Source organism: Papilio xuthus, unplaced genomic scaffold, assembly GCF_000836235.2.
Source record: "Papilio xuthus unplaced genomic scaffold, Pxut_1.1 DF827680.1, whole genome shotgun sequence".
NCBI lineage: Eukaryota > Metazoa > Arthropoda > Insecta > Lepidoptera > Papilionidae > Papilio > Papilio xuthus.
In genome coordinates, this window is record NW_013530969.1 from 4,001,739 (window position 1) to 4,019,829 (window position 18,091).

The 18,091-nt window shown below is 32.7% G+C and overlaps 1 protein-coding gene across 1 annotated transcript; it reads right to left on the minus strand.

Moving 5' to 3' along the window:
* Positions 1 to 7,551: 7,551 nt before the first annotated feature.
* LOC106117300 (uncharacterized) lies at positions 7,552 to 13,263 on the minus strand. The gene is made up of 5 exons (XM_013311540.1): positions 13,172 to 13,263; positions 11,255 to 11,424; positions 9,332 to 9,437; positions 8,352 to 8,535; positions 7,552 to 7,880 (listed from the first exon to the last, which is right to left on the minus strand). The coding sequence occupies exons 2-5, from the start codon at positions 11,415 to 11,417 to the stop codon at positions 7,776 to 7,778; spliced, it is 558 nt and encodes a 185-aa protein (XP_013166994.1). The 5' UTR covers positions 11,418 to 11,424; positions 13,172 to 13,263; the 3' UTR covers positions 7,552 to 7,775.
* Positions 13,264 to 18,091: the final 4,828 nt, after the last annotated feature.

The window sequence follows — 18,091 nt, forward strand, 5'->3', positions numbered from 1 at the left end:
TAGCAGATCATAAATTCCAAGACGCCATTGAGATGTGGATCTTAGTTAATCATAATGCTGATTAATTAAACAATATAAATAATTAATAATCGAATTTAAAGTGTTAGGATTAAGGTTAATTGAACATTACATTTTAATGATCCCAATGGAATTGTTTTGGATTGCGTAGGTATAGTTATTAGCTTATTTCATTCATGTGTTAAAACAATTATACACGTCCTGTCCGAGTTTTACGTAATATTTCAAGGAAAACTTTGTAAGTCAATCGACTTTAGTTACAAAAACGTTTACTCTGATTAATATGTATAAGGCACTGTTAAATAGTGTACTTTTTAAACATTTAAATATAAATTTAGATTGTTTTTTATAACATTGAACTGTTTTTAAGCCGGCTGAAGAATATTATTGAATGCACTCATCCATAACATTTGGGGGTCGCCCATTAATCACGTGGTTTTTACCAACTTTTTGGCCCCCAGTCCCTCTCTGATGTTTTGAGAAGGTGTAGGTCTACCCCGCGCCTCTATACCAATAATCACATGTATTTTTTTAATATAAATAATTTATTCTTTAAATTAAAGTTAATAATGCAATAATAAAAACATGACATATTTTATTCCTAGTGATTGTTTGTGATTTTTTTTCCGAATCCCTCCCCTTTTTGAGTATCACGTGATAAATGGAAGACCTGTTGTAAATAAACATCGCCTTGACAATCATTTATCTATAGTCATACAAGGGCAAGTGTGTCTTGACACTTTTTACTTAAGATCAATTGGCGATACAATTATCGTAAACTCTCCTTGATTCTTCGTAGTATACTAATTGTATGGTTCCATTAAAATTATAATGATTTAACACATTGCTTTAAAATGGCATTGAATTAACTAGACATTTATAAAATAAAAGAAATTAGTTGTTTAAGAATCGAATTCCGATTGGCTCATTCCACATTCCGCAAGATTTAACTATTTTTACAATATAGCTTTTATTGTACAAAAAAAAAGAAAGGGCCTGGTTATTTATCGTTAATTATTTTCATAGTTCCTTTTTCAAAAATAAATCACCGTTATTATTGAGGAAGGAGAGACATATTTTTAGTATAATTGACGTTTCTCTTTTTAAATATTCATTATGCCAGAATGCCAGGTGAAGATTTCATATTAAAAAAAAACATGTTAGTGTTAAACGATTCGATATTTATAATCGTGAGGTTTCGCGTCTGAAACATGCAAAAACATATTTCCATCTCTCTCATTTTATTTAAAAAACATGAATCCACAATATGTTTTTGTACATCCGTTGTTTTAATATTGTATTGCGATGTCATGAGACATGTCCGGAGCATTTATAGTTTTATAGAAATAATATTCCTAAGGTCGATCGAAACGCCTATTGCTTTAAATTTTCACCTTAAAAATTGTTTAACTGCATAACAGTACTAATAGTCAATAGAGGCCTTTCCACTTCCAAACAATCGTATTTATTAAAATGTTAAGTCTAACGCTGAATAATGTTTGTTGTCTCTGTATTTCTTGAAGATAATGAAAGGGAGGAAAATATATTTGTATAGAAATAATTCGACATTGAAAGCGTATATTAATTTAGTTGCAATGTCAGAGTGACACAACATATATTTAATGGTTTCATCTCGTGTTAAGAATCACGAAGGTTATCGACTCAAATTGAACATGCGGTGAGCCACGTGTTAAACTGTTGCTAAGTGTAAATATATTTTAAGATCCTTAAATAAAACATAACGGGTTTACGAAGGAAAAGGCTAATTAAATTTACGCGAGGTCTGTTGACCCGTATTCAGACTTTACTTGGCATGTTGCGAATTAAAATATAAAGTAATTATTCTGGTTATATTACATAAATATACTTTTGTCTGTTTTAAGTCATGTTCTTTTACGAAATGTAGACAGATTTATTCGTTTTTGGTAAGTGAACACGTTTCGTCAAAAGGTTCATTGTAAAATGTTTAACATACTTTAACATATATAAGAGTTATATTTTAATGTTGAATTTAAATAAATTATTTATAGTAGTAACTGTCGCCTGCGACTCCGTCGGTGTGGATATATTATATGAAAAAACTTAATTAGTGTAGCCTATGTATTCTTTCAGACTGTTCTATACGTATGCCAAATTTAATCGAGATCCGTTCTGCCGTCCTAGAGATATCTTCAAACACCCATCCATCCACATCACATCCATCTAAACATTCGTTTATAATATTAGTAAGTTAAATGCAAAGCAGCTCTTCATGGCATAAATTCGAAAAAAAAAGAATAAATAGTATATGTTCGTCTCCACTGTCTCCACTGGCACTAAGCTACCTCCTCCCCAATTTTCACCATGGGTAAAGCCGTTCTTGAGTTATAAATAGTATAACTAACACGACTTTCTTTTATATATATATAGGACAGATGTATGTAAGAAAACTATTAAATTTTTTATAAATAATAAAATCTATTAGATGTTACATGCGCCTTAGTAAAGAAAAAACTCGTTAGCTAAATAAAATACTCACGGGATCAATCATATAATCATGTTTTTCAATAAATAAGATACAAATTATCATTCATTAATTTAAATTGATTGTATAAGGCGGATTGATGAAAACCGATAGAGTGCGGTTTATTGATATCCAGCCCATTTAAAGCCATAAAATAATTAATTTTGAAACTATTCAATTTACAGGCGTTATTTTGTTAAATTGGAAACCTATTTGTACGATATTCCAGTGTATTATATAAAACATTGCTTATATAGAACACCTTTAGATTGCCACTTATTTGTTTATAAGGATAGAAAATCGAAAAGAAATTAAAAAATAAACCAGTCAACTTTTTGGCGCCTTCTGTCAAAAAGCATGCAAAGTAACGTAAGTAAACATTGCTATAAAATAAGCGTATGTTGAATTTCGACCATTTATATCTTTAAAGAATTTTGTAGAGTAAAATAGATTATTATATAATATTGTTTTATATTTAACTAAACTTTTTCAGTAAACAGGTCTGTAATGTAGTTCACAGTCAAACAAAACAAACGAAGTAATGCCCGCCTCGCGTGTGTGATTACGTGACAAAGCGAATATAAATTTACGCGCGCGTTATTTCAGGTCTTTGTTATGGGTTTAGTCATTTTAATGCGTTCTAATTCCATTATTTATTTTGACTACTTCTGTAGTTTCTAGTATATAGTGTAAAAAGATGAATTTCATAAAGATAGTTTAATTTTTTGTTTAAAGTACATATAATAATTTAAATTCATTTTTCTTCTCTATTTTTGGTAAACAAATGAAGGAAAGTCATTTTAATTATTACCAAACATGTTTATTTCGTTCGATATTATCATTTAAGATAACAACGTGACAAATAAATTATGAAATTGTCTCAATATCTCTAAATGCTTGTGTTCAGAATGAGATACTACTCCACGGCTGGCAAATGACACTTTAATGTTTGTTAGACATCGGAATTTCTCTTATCATTTACGGTTTACTCGCAACAAAAGATGCACATTTCAAAAACACGTTAGAAAAAAAGTACACATGAAAAATCTCTATTTTTAAAAAAGATTATAGATGAAATTTTCTATTTTAACAACGGGATAGTCATCCGCGGCAATATCTTAACTCATCCAACGAAAAGAGTTACATATCGTAAGGAATTTGATAAAGAGACGACGAACACTTTTCGTCGGTTGTGTCGATCTGTTGTACGAATACCTCAGAAGTCCAGCCTGAAGATAGACAATGACAATACATGAACACATTTGAGTTCTCGGATTGATGTTTCTTCTCTGATGGATGTTTCTTTGAAGGTATCTTTGGAACGGCTGAACATCTGATCTAGCTGAAATTTGGCATAGGTGTAGAACATAGATGGAAGAATACATAGGATACTTAATTTTTTTATCTGCAGGGATGGAGTTGCGGGCTACAGCTAGTATTCTTTAAAATATGATTAGTTATTTATTTCTATTATACATTGCGAAGGCCGTGTTTTTAATTAAAAATAAACACGGTTAAAGATTCAATTATAAGTCTTGTTTCTTGTATAACATCGTAATTGCTTGTGTTTTAACGAGCCCTTAGCAAGCGTAGTAAATTAAATTTTTCTTAGATGAAATTACGCTGAAATACGTATATTAAACTTTTAGACATTATTAGAATCATTTCGCGCGAATGGCGCGCTTTCGTTATCAAGTTAAGTGTCAGAATGAATAGTGAGGGGACGTCGACATTTTAGTAAGGCTAGTGTTGCACCAGTTCACCGTCGCAGTGTCGGATTTTCTTCCTAACAAAACATAAATACATTCAGTACTTATTGGATGTATGAGAATGTTAGTTGAAAAGGGTTGGTTATTTTTCAATCGATAACTGCTTTCGCAGAATATTACTGGTGACCTCTAAGAAATGAACTCAGGTCTGTGCCAATTAGGTTTCCATTTTATACCTTATTATGTCGGAAATTCGACATACTTGAGTAGACTTTACGACGAAAAAAATTGTTATTTTTTGTATAATAATTAGGGTTCTTGTGACATTAAGCATAGAGCCAGATTTAAGGAAATGTTATAATCATTTTTGGTAACCTGCACCTGTGGTATGTAATTCTGATAGAAAGTTCGTTGGCTTTTTTCTTGTGTTAGTTTAGTTCTTCCTAACATTAACAATTTAATGTTAGTATTGCAGTTTTTTTCTGTTTATTCAACACTTAGTTTGATGAGAAGTTTCTTAACGCTGCACAATAGGCTCAGGCAGATAATAATCCCTATTTAGCTTAGCCTTTATGCCTCGTGTTAAAGCCTCTACGAACAATACAGTTTGCTTGTTGCAATGAAAATATTTGTCTTTTAGATTTACTAAACTAACATTATAAAGTGGAAGGAATAATATGCGACGGATTTACTTTGAATAATACTAAACTGATTATATTTATACTTAATTTGGTATAAAAGACTACAATATTCTATGAAATTGAATTTAATAAGAGCGTCGTGGTCCCAGGCCACAGATGACATTATCGCAACGTTATAAAAAAAAAACTTTTATTACTGATTTTGCTATCATCTGGTAAGTGTATAATATTGTTTTTTGTATTCATGTTTGAAATAATGTTTGTTTTTTTTTCTCGAGAAATATTTCTCACAAACGATGTTAAAAATAAACTCATAATATGATTAAAGGTATGTGGTTACATGTATTCGCAATATACATTTGTATTTCGTGATAAGAAAACCGCCGGCTTTCTTACAGTCTGTTTACAATAGAAGGGTTCTTTACTGTTTGTGGGCTTCGGGAATACAGAATTGAAATCAAATATCTTCTATAAATATATAGAAAAGACGGTCTATTAGTTTATTTTATGGTTAATACATGAACTAAATATAAATAAATCACAAGTTCAATTGAAAGTCTTTTAAGAATTGATTAAACTTGACTTCGGTTTCAATTATTGGAAAATCAAGTGAAAATTGTACGTGATTCTAATGAATATCTACGTATGTCGTTCTATTTACTTTATATGTATGTTAATATAATTATTATGTGATAGTACTTTTTAATTGAACGTTAATTGTTTGAAGTACTTTTGAATATTTTTTTCTCGTGGAAAAGAGATCTGGGTTAAGCACTCGCTTTGTTTTTGTTTTAAATAATTAAATAACAAGCCTTACAAGTTGTGTCTACTTTAATTATCATTGAATAATGAATATGTAAATATTTGTGCTGTTTAAGTATTTTTTTTTAAATTATTCTATCTTACTTCTTATTAATAATATAAATGCGAAAGTTTAGATGGATGGATGGATACATGTTTGTTTGAAGGTATCTCTGACTCAACGGTTTTTGATGAAATTTGGCACACATGTAGAACATAGTCTGAAAGAACACATAGGCTACTTTTTGAGTTGTCTTGATTTCACGCAGACGGAGTCGCGGTCGACAGCTAGTAATCTTATAAAAAGTACGTTCCTAATGGGGATAATATTAATTAAACAAAATTAAGGGCTAGAACTATAATTTATTTTCTAAAACAATAATAACATTTACAAGAATAAGATTATTTTACAAATATTATAGTTAATATTTACATTTTCATTTAATATAAAATTAAATGCGTTAACAATCAACATTCATGAAATAATTTCCAACCGAATTAATTTCCAAATGTTTCGTACTGATTTTAATTATTGGGTAAAACGGTTAATAAGCAATTACGCGGGACGCATTATGTTTATATGTTGGCTGTTATGAAGCTACGAATGGGAGTTTAATTGTGTTACATTTATCCTAATTGTTCTATTTAATTTTTATTAGGTCCCATTCTAAAGTTTCACAAAGATAAGTACTCTTCTCACCCTTTTTTATAAACAAAGGGGACTCATCGGAAAGGGAATTATTGTTTACCTGTGCGTCTCCTCCTTCGTAAATTAGAGTTAGGCAACGAGTCTACAATCGCGGATGTCGGACAGCAGTCACTTTGCCATTTCGGATTCAGGTGGCTGCTTGCTTGGTTGCCATCTTATAATATAAAAAGAGTATTCAGTAGTTCAAGAGTGATTGGTCATTCTCTTAAATCATCATTTACTTCTCTTAAAAACATTGTTTAAAAAGATCAATATTTATAGTTTTATAGTTTATACATTTGCGGGAGCTACAAGCGATGGACTGGCAGGAGAAGGCGCAAGACAGGCGACTTTGGCGATCTCTTGTGTCGGAGGCCAAGACCCACTTTGGGTCGATGCGCCAGCGGAGTAAGTAAGTAAGTTTACACATTTACATATAAAAATTATTAAGTGCATAAAAGTTAGAGCCTTTATTGATTCGGAATAACTTAGAAGAAACCAGCCTATTAAACTGTTCTTATAAGAAAATTTTTTTCTACGGCTATCATATAGATACAATAAATATAGTTACAATACAGTTATTTTGCAGATTTTAAACTTCGTAACGATATTTTTGAAGCGTTATTTCTATTTCAATTGACACCAATATTTTCACACGGCATTTTAAAGCACTTTTAATGGAAATGGGGAAAAAAATATGTGAGGCTTAGCCAAGAGCCACTTGAAAATACTCTCTTCAATGTGTTGATAAATGTGTTAAAGATATAAATCAGAACTTTATTGTGCATGCAAAATATGCACCAACAATACTCGTATTAAAACCAGAACACAAGATAACACTTAATTATTTGTAATCAGGTCAGAGCTTTTATACAGCGCCTCTTAAAGATAAAACTTTTATATTTGGTCATTATTAATTCTAAAATAGATTTAGCCAATTAGGCAGACTCGTAGGAGTATGCTTAATTAAAGCATTTTTAAACCACCGAAGTCACACGAATTTAAAAATATTTTAACGAACTAAGCGGTACGATTTAAGTTTCATGGAACATTTTTTTAAAGTTAAAAAGAACATAAAGGTTGACTACACTTAATCTAGATAAAATTAGCTTATAGTCTTAAATATTTCTACGTGTAACAATAATATTACAATAATATATACAGGTTCACAGTTTATACGTATATTGACGATCATTAAATCGAAATATGTTCGAACTTAGCACTTATTAAAACCTTAGTGGAATGTCCAAGAACAGTTTCATTCGTTTGCCGATATCGACAACGGTGTGTTCTTCAATTTCTTGCTAGCTATCATAGCTGACGGACGCCTCTTCCACGTCCTCCTCGTCGAGAGGTTGGCTGGTAAGTGCGGCCCAGAGCGGCGAGCGTGCGCCGAGCTGGGCCGAGTCGCGCCGCTAGATGTCGCGGGCGCATGCCGCCGCTGCAGCTGCCGCTGTGCCCACCGCGCCCATCGCACCGAATAATATGGTGCCGACTTCACGATCAGGTGTTATGTCAACCTGGTAATTAATACTTTGATATACTAAGAGTTAAGAAGAAGGCATAAGTGTGTAAGGCCTGGCATCTAATCTTTATTCATTTCTTATGTTGTATCAGCTTTTATTTGCCTTATTTATTTTTTATAATATATTCTACAGATGTTCACCTACTGCAGTAAGGTCTTACAACGACAGCTGCAATGAATTAGTCCCTGGGAAGTCATTTCTAACATATTGCGCGGAAGTAATTTCATGAAGAATGAAGAAAATATTTTTCATATGTACCTACCTTAAAGTTTATTTGTGCGCTACATTTTATGGTCGAAATAAAGGATTTAAAATAACATATAAATTCTTTATGATATGAAATGAAGAAGGATAAAAAACTAGATAACAAATAAAGTCGTAAAACTGTATTAGGCGAAAATGTGCAGCTTATTCTATGTCATAAAACAATACTATGCAGTAACATGCAGCTTATTTTTTACTTACTTGTGATAGTGTGGTCTGCTCGGGATCTGAGCGTTCTTCAAGCACCGTGTCCAGTTCTAGGGTAGGTAGAGGGCGCGGCGAGCGCACCAGGCTCACGGCACGCGCACGATTCTTCACAGGGGACAGCCGCACCACGGATAGTTCTCCTCTGTCCAACTCACAGTTACGACGTCTTGCACGTTCTCTATTAAAATAGATTTTGCTTTTAATGCCTACATTTGGTAGAGATAAGAAAACGATTGTTCTTATAATACATTTCGTTCAGGTACTAATTGTGATTGTGGCTAATTTTATTTACACATGACAATAACTCCTACGTAGCAAAAATATATCAAAATTGTAAGTTAATATTGCAAAAGTCTTGGTAGTTTATAGCTTTTATTTAAAGCTTACTTATTAGTGTAGGTATATACCAATTTTATGACTGACATTCTTGTTATGTCTGTTCCACAGTCGCATTTCTAAAAAGAAAAGCCATGCTGTTTCCTAGCTTCGTAATAAAAAGATGTAATCAAGTTTCAAAGTACCCGCCCCGGTACTAACGTTACATAGCGAAACCGATAAAAATAAAAGCAAGGTTATATCATCGATACGCGCGCTGGTGACACTTACGAGTGCCTAAATGTGCCCTCATTGTATCCTATTGGGAAAATCTGTTACGAAGATTAAGGCCAATTCTATTTTCCATACATAGAATAAGGAATTAAGTAAAAATTCAAATATTATAAAATACCTGTGGGACAATTGTTACTATTTTTAGTCTTGAAGCGATGTGTTTTTGTAACCTTGAGAAAATCGATCCGAATTATAAAACTTGTTCTAATTTACGTATCTCTACTGTTATAGCGTCGGTAAATATAATGATGTAAAATATATGTTAAATATTCTGTATAGCTTTAAATTAATGAGGGTTATTATATTCAGTATCTAATAATTTCCCAATTATGGTTAATTAATAGTAGTTAATGTTGATTACTTACCTTGCTAATTTCGCTCTGCGCCTGAGGCAGCAGATAACTGTTAACGCGAGCAACGGGAAACCAAATATACACGAAACTATCGGTACTACTATTGATTCCGGTGTAACTGAAACAATATAATTTTGTTTTAAAAACTGACTTTATACTCTTTCTCTGTTACTCCTCTAGCTTATTGTATTTTTCTTCTCTGTCATGTAACGTAATTCGACATAAATGAATCTTTAGTAGTCCACAAAATTTTACAATTTCTTAGGATTCTGCCTTCTGTTCTGTGTTGGTGGGGACCTGTGTTACAAGAGGTAATGCCTTCTCTTAATCTAGGTCTTAAATATGTTCTAATTTATGCAGTATGTGTGTATATGAATGTGTGTACACTGCAAGAAACTTACAAGGTCGGTTGTAGGTGTATATTTTCATACAAAGCACAAATAAGTCGATTACCACAGAGTAATAAAATGCTATACATATTACAGATTCAGCATTGGTAACGAAAATACTTTCATATGACGTGTATTTATTGTTTGATTAATGGAATATGGTAATGCGGCATATTAAATTGAATCGTTTTGAGGGTAGCAAATGAGCGTAAAATTAACCTTATCGCTACATAAAAAGGACTGAACTTTTTTGTCTGGATTCAGTAATGTTGCTTTAAGTCATAAGTGTCGGTGACTAGGCTAGGGTTCAGTTAAGACTGAATGGTGATACCAGTATGAATGTAATGAAACTTCCTTTAAATAAATAAATATTATACTTGAATAATTAATTTAGGTGAATGTCGTACGTTGCGGTTGTAAGGAGGATTAAAGGCTCCCTTTTCCGCATTTAGACGTTTACAAAATACGAAAAATGCGCGGCTCTGGTTTTTTGCATCACGAAATTAATTTTCTTGAAAAGTCTAATCGTACGTTGTGATGTTTTATTTAATTAAAAAATCATGTTTTTCTAAAGAAGCTTTGGTAGATAGCAGCTCTAAAGTATTTAATTAACTCTACTATATTATGAAATAATAGCGATAAAAATTTATGTATTATAATATCCAAAATTAAAAGCTCAGTATTAGGTACGAATAAATCTTTAATTATTTCTTTTCAGAGGATAATGACTCAATATTATCTTAAAAAGATTTGTTACTAGCAAATGATGTTCTTTGTTTATGAAGACGAAACAGTCGCGAGTGTTTAATATATAATTTAACGTATTAAAACTTCTTGTAAGCGATTTATTATTGCAGAAGGTCGTGTGGATATTACGTTTAATGTTAATTGATTATACGACGAAAATTGTACCTTTGAGAGTACCCGAAACATTAAGGAGATGTCCATTAGCTTTTATAGTCTGTATTATATGAGTACGTTATGGCTGATAACTAATAATAAGAGAGCATTTTGTTAAGCGGACAATCAAGCTATGTTATTTTTTTTATTTTAATTCATCAAAAACTCTCTCTGGCTTCCTAATCAGACCACGCGGAATAAATTAATAAGTAGCCTAGTTCTTCCAGACTATGTTCTACATCTATGCCAAATATCATCAAGATCCGTTTAGCTGTTCAGAAGATGCCTTCGAACAAAAACCATCTATATAAATTTCTTCCTGTAAACCTGTAGATAAGGAAAAATCTAATATCAAATATCTCATAGAAATACTAATATTATAAATGTGAATGTTTAGATGTGTGGATGTTTGTTATTAGGTAGCTTAGCGGACCTCGCTGAAATTTGGCATAGATGTAGAACATAGTCGAGAAGAACATATAGACTACTAATTAAGTTTTTTTTAATTCCGCTTAGACGAAGTTTTGAGAGATAACCAGTATACTTATAACTATACTATAATTACTACTGATACATTTGTTATGATGTGTTAAGTTTTAGATCTATCGAATAATATAATCATTACCAACATAAGAATAATACGTACCTGTAGGATATATGATGATTGGAGGTCTTTTGTTCCCGCCTGAGCTAGACTTGGCCACGGACACCACGTTGGCAGCGGTTGTCGTCCGAGTTGTAGTTGTAGCAGCATTTGTACTGAGCTGTTCTAATATTCCTAAGGACTCTGTTGTTCTTGACCGAGTCATTTTAATTCTAAACAATAAAACAAACAAATTATTCGTGTATGTTTATTATTTAATAAAATCACTTATTAACTAATTGTGTCTGCTCAGAAGTTTAATACTTTTTATCATATTATCTGACGTTGTTATTTTTTGTAAAAACTATTCAAGTATGTACTTTCTTAAAGAGGATACAATTCATTAAGTTTCGCGTAACTTAAGTAAAGTGAAAAAAGACCCTTAAACTGTATTCTTACTTTTAAGTTCTTTCTTACACGTATAAGTTCTTAAGTTATATTAACGATTGAAGAATTCCATTAATAATAACTTTTTGGTTCCTGTATCTTTCTAGGACTTTCTACTACGTAAGGTTTTAGAAGACGAAATTTTATCCTTGGGCTCACTTTGATATTATAGAATAGATATAAGATTACGTGTAGATAAATTCTACTTTGTACATCTGTACAATAAAAAATAAATTTTATTTTTATTTGTATAAAAAAATCAGACAACGACATTGTACAGGTGTTCCGACAAAGGAAACTTACAGCGAAAAGCCACATATAAGCGCGGTATTTTCTGGCATTATTATATATCAAATACGGAACAAAAACTCATTTGTTTTCGTTACACGAAGATATGAGATAATACGTCTTGTGAGCGGGAAGTCGACATTGCCTACATAAACCACCCCATGTAAAAGATTGATAGCGAACATCACATACTGTGTACGTTTAGTTTTTAAACCAAATAAACTTAAATTTACTATCGTAAAAACAATGTTTATCACCGTGAATTACTACTGAAAATATACATAATATAATCAAGTAATTTACTTCAAAAAACTAAGTTAATTGAAATACTAAACTCATGTTAACTTTGTCATTAAAGTATGTTTCAATTAGTAGTAAATTATGAAGTACATTGACGCTTTCCCGAAGTGTGCTATTAATGGAAGTGAATTTGAAATACGTAGTGGAAAATTCCTCTTTTACAGCCACGTTTGAAACCGAAACTAGGTTGAGTGCCTTTTACTAGATTATTTTGATGGCTTGTAATTTAGTATTAGTGTAAAATGTTAGAACAATTACATCAAAAATCCTGACTATTTATAGTTTTTTATTTAAAAAAAATATAATTAAAGGGTAATTTAGGCAAGTATTTCATGGTTGTTAAAGCTGTTTGTGGCATTATTGACTTAGCTATAATAACATCGTGCGAGCGTAATTCAGGTAGTTATTTTTTAACTTACGTTAATTAACGGTTAACTAAATTGAATTGTAAACCAATTTATTAACTCAACAGATTGCAAAATAAAGCTCGGTTGTTCATAAACAGTTTTTATATATCCTTTTGAATAACTTTAACTTAAAAAAAATGAGGTGTACTACCTCTGATTCGTAAAAAATAGAAACCACTAGGCTGCAGTAATCAATGGAGATCGTGAAAGAATGATCTTGTAATAGGTCGACTTAAGATACATTTACGTTGCTAAAAAAGATTTCTATAGTTTTAAGTTATTAGAGAGACGAGGAGTAAATAGAAGACAATAAAATAAGGTTATTCTTTTTTAAAAAGGTTGTTGGATATTTATAATGAAATTTTATAGTTAAAATTAAAAAAAATAGAATTAGCGAACGTTAAAGGTGATAAAGTTAATTTGTAAATACTTGATTTATATTTATATATAAAATTACACTTTGTATGTTAGTTAGATGTAGGTTTTTTATGCTATAGTTATTTATAGATTAACTATGCGTTTTACATGCTATACTCACCAATGATGTGATCCTATGCACATGCACTTTACCTATATTTATTTATATATCATGAAATATAAAATTTAATTATAAATTACTTAATTTTAATTATTTAATTACAATAATTTTTCCAAGCACGTTACAATGAATTTTCTCGTGTAGAGTGCACAGACGCCGACACGTCCATTCGGCAGGATTCCCGCCGGCACACTGAAGACTGAAGCTCACCGGTTACTGAATAGAGTAAAACGGAACTGAAACAACGGGCTATAGTCAGTGCATTTCGTCCAGCGACCCGAATTCTCATGCCTTTAATAATACAAAGCATACTCCGCGTTCAAATCTCCTTTATTCAAGGTAAGCTACGAATGTGACAGACAGAGTTCTGTTCAATCCAATGTAGACAATTATAGAGACCGAATATTTGATATTACGTAAAGAAATTATTTTTTTTTAAAGTAATTTCTTTCTCTATTGTTGGCTGCGTCAGGATGTTTTAAAATATTACTTTCGTAGCTCTTTTCCTGCATTAATATCGCGGAAAAGCGTTTGTAATTTAAAGCTATAACTCAAGTCTGTTTTTTTATTTTTTTTTTATTTGAATCTACAATGTTTATGTTTTTTAATTATTTTGTAAAAGTAATGGCATTTTAATGCCAGTATTTTAAGGAAAAAAATTCATTCTTTACAGTGTTGACATTTGTTGCTTTTTAAAAAGTCTTTGTTAAGGTACAGTATAGTCGAATTATGATATAACGTTAAGGTATGACAGTGTCGGTTTGCTTTATGATTTTTTATGGGAGCTATTCACACCTTTCGTCTATGAGGTCGTTATATTTTTAATGCCAATTAAGTTAAGTTTTCTCGAAAGTTCAATAGATCCATTAACCTTTATTTAAATAACGTATAATCAATGATATAGTACCCAGGTAGGGTGCGAGAGGGCGCTAATGAATAGTTTGTTATCTACGTTACATCCGTAGTAAACACGATGCTCAGTTGTTACTATAAAGTTAGTGGCGTAGGATAATGAATATTAAATCGATACTTCGCGTTTTGTAGAGCTCAGCCTTGGTGGTTTACTGAAATGAACATCTAATTAAAATAATTTTTTAAACACTAACGCTATTATTTAAAACTAAAAGTAGCTTTGTTTAGGAACTAAACATTTGAAATATTACAGACTAGCTGTTGCCCGCGACTTCGTTCGCGGATAATCAAATGAAAGTTTAATTAATAACATATGTGTTCTTCTTGACTATGTTCTACATCGAAGCTAAATTTCAGCTAGATCCGTTTAGCCGTTCCGGAGATACATTCAAACAAACATCCATCCATCCATCTAAACAGTCGCATACTTTTTTGAACACCAAAATAATGCCGAGGTGACATTTGTATAAAAATTTAAATTACGTTTCCAAATAACAAATCTTTACATTTTATATTCTTAACGTGAACATATGCATGATGAAAGCAATATAATCCTAATATAGGTCAAATGCGATATTTTCTCATTTCAAATATTTTCTCACCCATACGTGAGTCAATTACACCGGCTTGGAATCTTGTACCTTTTCCTCAGTTGTTATTTTGCGGCTTGTACGATCTTTTAGCAAAAAATCTTTGTTAAATGTTTGCCAAATATTTGTCAAATGTTTGCATTAAAAGGTTGTAAAAATTACAGTATTTTGTGCATTCATTTATAAAGTAATCATAGCTTTATGTAATGTAAATATGCAATAAAAAGGTCCAAAGTTTATGTTGTATCAAATATATGTATATATAAAATTTGAAATCGGTATATATGAGGTATACGTGAAATATAAATCATGCGATCCCTTCCGCATGATAATGGAAGGTTACCTTTGAAAATGTACGTACAATTATAAATGTACATTTTTCGTATAAGATTTATTTTTTAACATATTTCGTGAATTTTAAGTATTTAACCGTTTTAAATATTAGAATACTTATTCAATTATAACTTTGTATTTTAATTAGACAAGTATGCACTTTTCAGACAGTTTGTGTTTATGATTAATATCATCATCATCATCATAATCAGCCTAAATTTGTCCACTGCTGGACGTAGCCCCCCCCCCATCGATTGCCACAATGCCCGGTCTTGTGCCGCCCGCATCCAGTGCACTGGATACACCAGTATGATTAATATATCATACTTATATTATAAATGCGAATGTTTAGATGGATGGCTGAATGTTTCATCATCATCATCATCATGTATACGTCCCCACCGAGGGGCTCGGAGCCTACCCTAAGTTAAGGGTGATTATGCCATAGTCAACCATGCTGGCCAAGTGCGGGTTGGTTGTCTTCAGACATATCTTTGAATTTCTTCTCAGATATGTGCAGGATGGATGTTTGTTTGAAGGTATCTCCAGAAAATTTAGTATCGATGTAGAACAAAGCCTGGAAGAACACATGGGCTACTTATTAAAAAATTTTAGTTCCTCGTGGACGGAGTCGCAGGCGACAGCTAGTTATGCAGTAAAGGTTTCCACTTTAAATGATCTTGAAGTTTCTCAATTGCAACATATAAATGGGTCAAAGAACAAATATAGGTACTTGTACAATTGCAATATATGTTTACGTTAACTGTTACTGCTTATTATCCATTAACTGAGAAAGGAATTGAAAGGAGCTTCACGTAAAGTTTTAAGGCCTTATATTGTTCTATATACTATCTTACTACTTTAGTTCTTTAATTAAATGTACGACAAAAATGAATGCCTACGTTTACCGTATACAAGGTCCTAAATAGAGTTTTTCCCCCGTTAGTAATTCCATTGAGATTTACTGTTTGAAAGTTCTTTTCAACAGTGTCTTATTATCTTCCTGCCTTGTTATATTGGATCGATGTACAATGGTATTATTATAAGGTAAAACATATTTAAAGACGACCGAATATGTAAGAATGGAAGAGCGTTAGGATTAAGATGAATTTTGGAATATTATGTTATATAATAAAAAGATAAAATGAAAATATTAAATAGAATTATTAGAGGAAGGAGAAAAGCACGCACTGTTACAAGAATATATTTACAACAACTGATAGGTTTAAAAATAGAGAAAAAGGAAGAAAAAAACATATAAAGTTCTAGATTCAAAAATATAACAATTAAGAATAAAAAAGTGTAAAAAGTTCCGTATCTGTCGGCAACATGCCCGCCCCCTGGTGTCAAAGACAAAACAAAACAAACTAAAGTATACCATGTAAACATAAAATAAAGGGTAGCCGACAAATGGAACAAACACAAATATAAAAAAGACATAAAAGACAAGGAACATACAATTAGATTATAAAAGACTGCACTGCACGAGGAGCTCCTACGCTCCGCTCATAAATGGTGCCGCAGGCACAATGAAGATCAGAAGTCTGCCAAGGCCTCAAGAATGCGATTTGCACCGACGAATGAACTTCCGTTGTCCGAGCATACTGTAGATGGAGCTCGTCTTCTCGCATAAATCTTCTGAGGGCATAATTGTGACATTTGAAGATTGGATTACTGCCAGATGTACAGCTCGCACGGTAAGACACGTGAAGAGAGCGCCACTATGCTTTTCTGAACGGCGGCCAATAGACGCGGTGACTGGTCCAAAGTGATCCAACCCAATGCAGATAAATGGTTCGGAGTGGTGAGCTAGCTTCTCTGAGGGAAGATCTCCGGCCGGTGGAATGTATGGTCGACCCTTGTTGATGTTGCAGGTGACGCAGCCATCGGAGATATCACGAACAGCAGGCCTACTGCATAGACACAGCAGGATTGATTCCGGATCCAATTCGAATGATAGTCGTCTTAAACGATTTCGAGCTGGCAAATTCGAACTTCCACGTAAGGCCAGGGCGTACTCTTGTTCAAAACTATTGAGCTGGGAGCGCAGTAATAGGAGGCGTTCTGTTTCTTTAGCGCCTGTAGCAGTAAATGATGTTCTTGAATGAGAAAGAAGGCTTCGACCTTGACATTTACTTAGAGCTAACTTAAATTGATACGAATAATTACAAGCAAAGGCGAATCAAACTACCACAACGATTTACAAAAGCAGTAACCAGAGAAGGCATTTGGATAGGAGAAGGTATTGGATTCAAACGAGTGCATTCAACTTCATCCGCGGAAGGACGAACACGAAGCTGTCTTAAAACCGTTAAGCTATCCGTCCAATAAAATACCGTCTCAGGTTTACGTTCGCGTGCTTCTAAGATGGATGTTGCAAACCGCGCTGCGACTAGGGCAGCTTGCAACTCGTGCCTTGGAATAGACTGGGCCTTAACAGGAGCTAACCGAACCTTACCTCCGATTAGACTAAGCGCTACACTTCCGTCAGTATATTCGAATCGCAAATAAGAAACGCAAGCGTAAACCAACGCCAGATGAAAACGATTGAAAAAGCAGCTGATCCATTCGGAGCTAAGGGTTATAGGTAGTTTGGAGTCCCAGTCGATACCCAGTTTCCAGGTTCGTTGAAAAATAACGCGATCTTTAACCACTATAGATGTTAATAAACGCAGTGGTTGATATGCGCGCATTAAGAACGCTAAAACAGAGCGTTTACAAAGTTTCTTTGGAGGAGTACTTAAAGTACTGGAATGAGCCAAAACATAGCTATTGGGTACGAAACCAATATCGGGCTTCAATAAAGGTCCGGTTTGAAACTTACCGGAGGGAAGCCGACAAATATTTACAGCATCTCTATCATCGCGAGAAAAATATGTTTTATTAGATGTCGCTTTTGAATCACGAAGTTGATCATCAAGGGACTGGGATGATTCAGTGATAATACAATGATTGATTAAATCTGACGAATTAGCATTGCCCTTTAAAGACCCGTAAAGAACCCAGCCTAAGGAAGTCTGAACCGCTATGGGCTGACGGCGGGATCCTCGACGAATACATTGAGGGATGGTGATTTCCCAATTGT

What these genes read in the sequence shown, in the direction of transcription:
- LOC106117300 (XM_013311540.1), bottom strand. Translation starts at nt 11,417, where the DNA reads ATGACTCGGTCAAGAACAACAGAGTCCTTAGGAATATTAGAACAGCTC. An exon ending in AATCATCATATATCCTACAG is followed by an intron (nt 9,438 to 11,254) that starts GTACGTATTATT and finishes ATATTGTTTCAG; the next exon opens with TTACACCGGAATCAATAGTA. An exon ending in AGCAGACCACACTATCACAA is followed by an intron (nt 7,881 to 8,351) that starts GTAAGTAAAAAA and finishes ATTAATTACCAG; the next exon opens with GTTGACATAACACCTGATCG.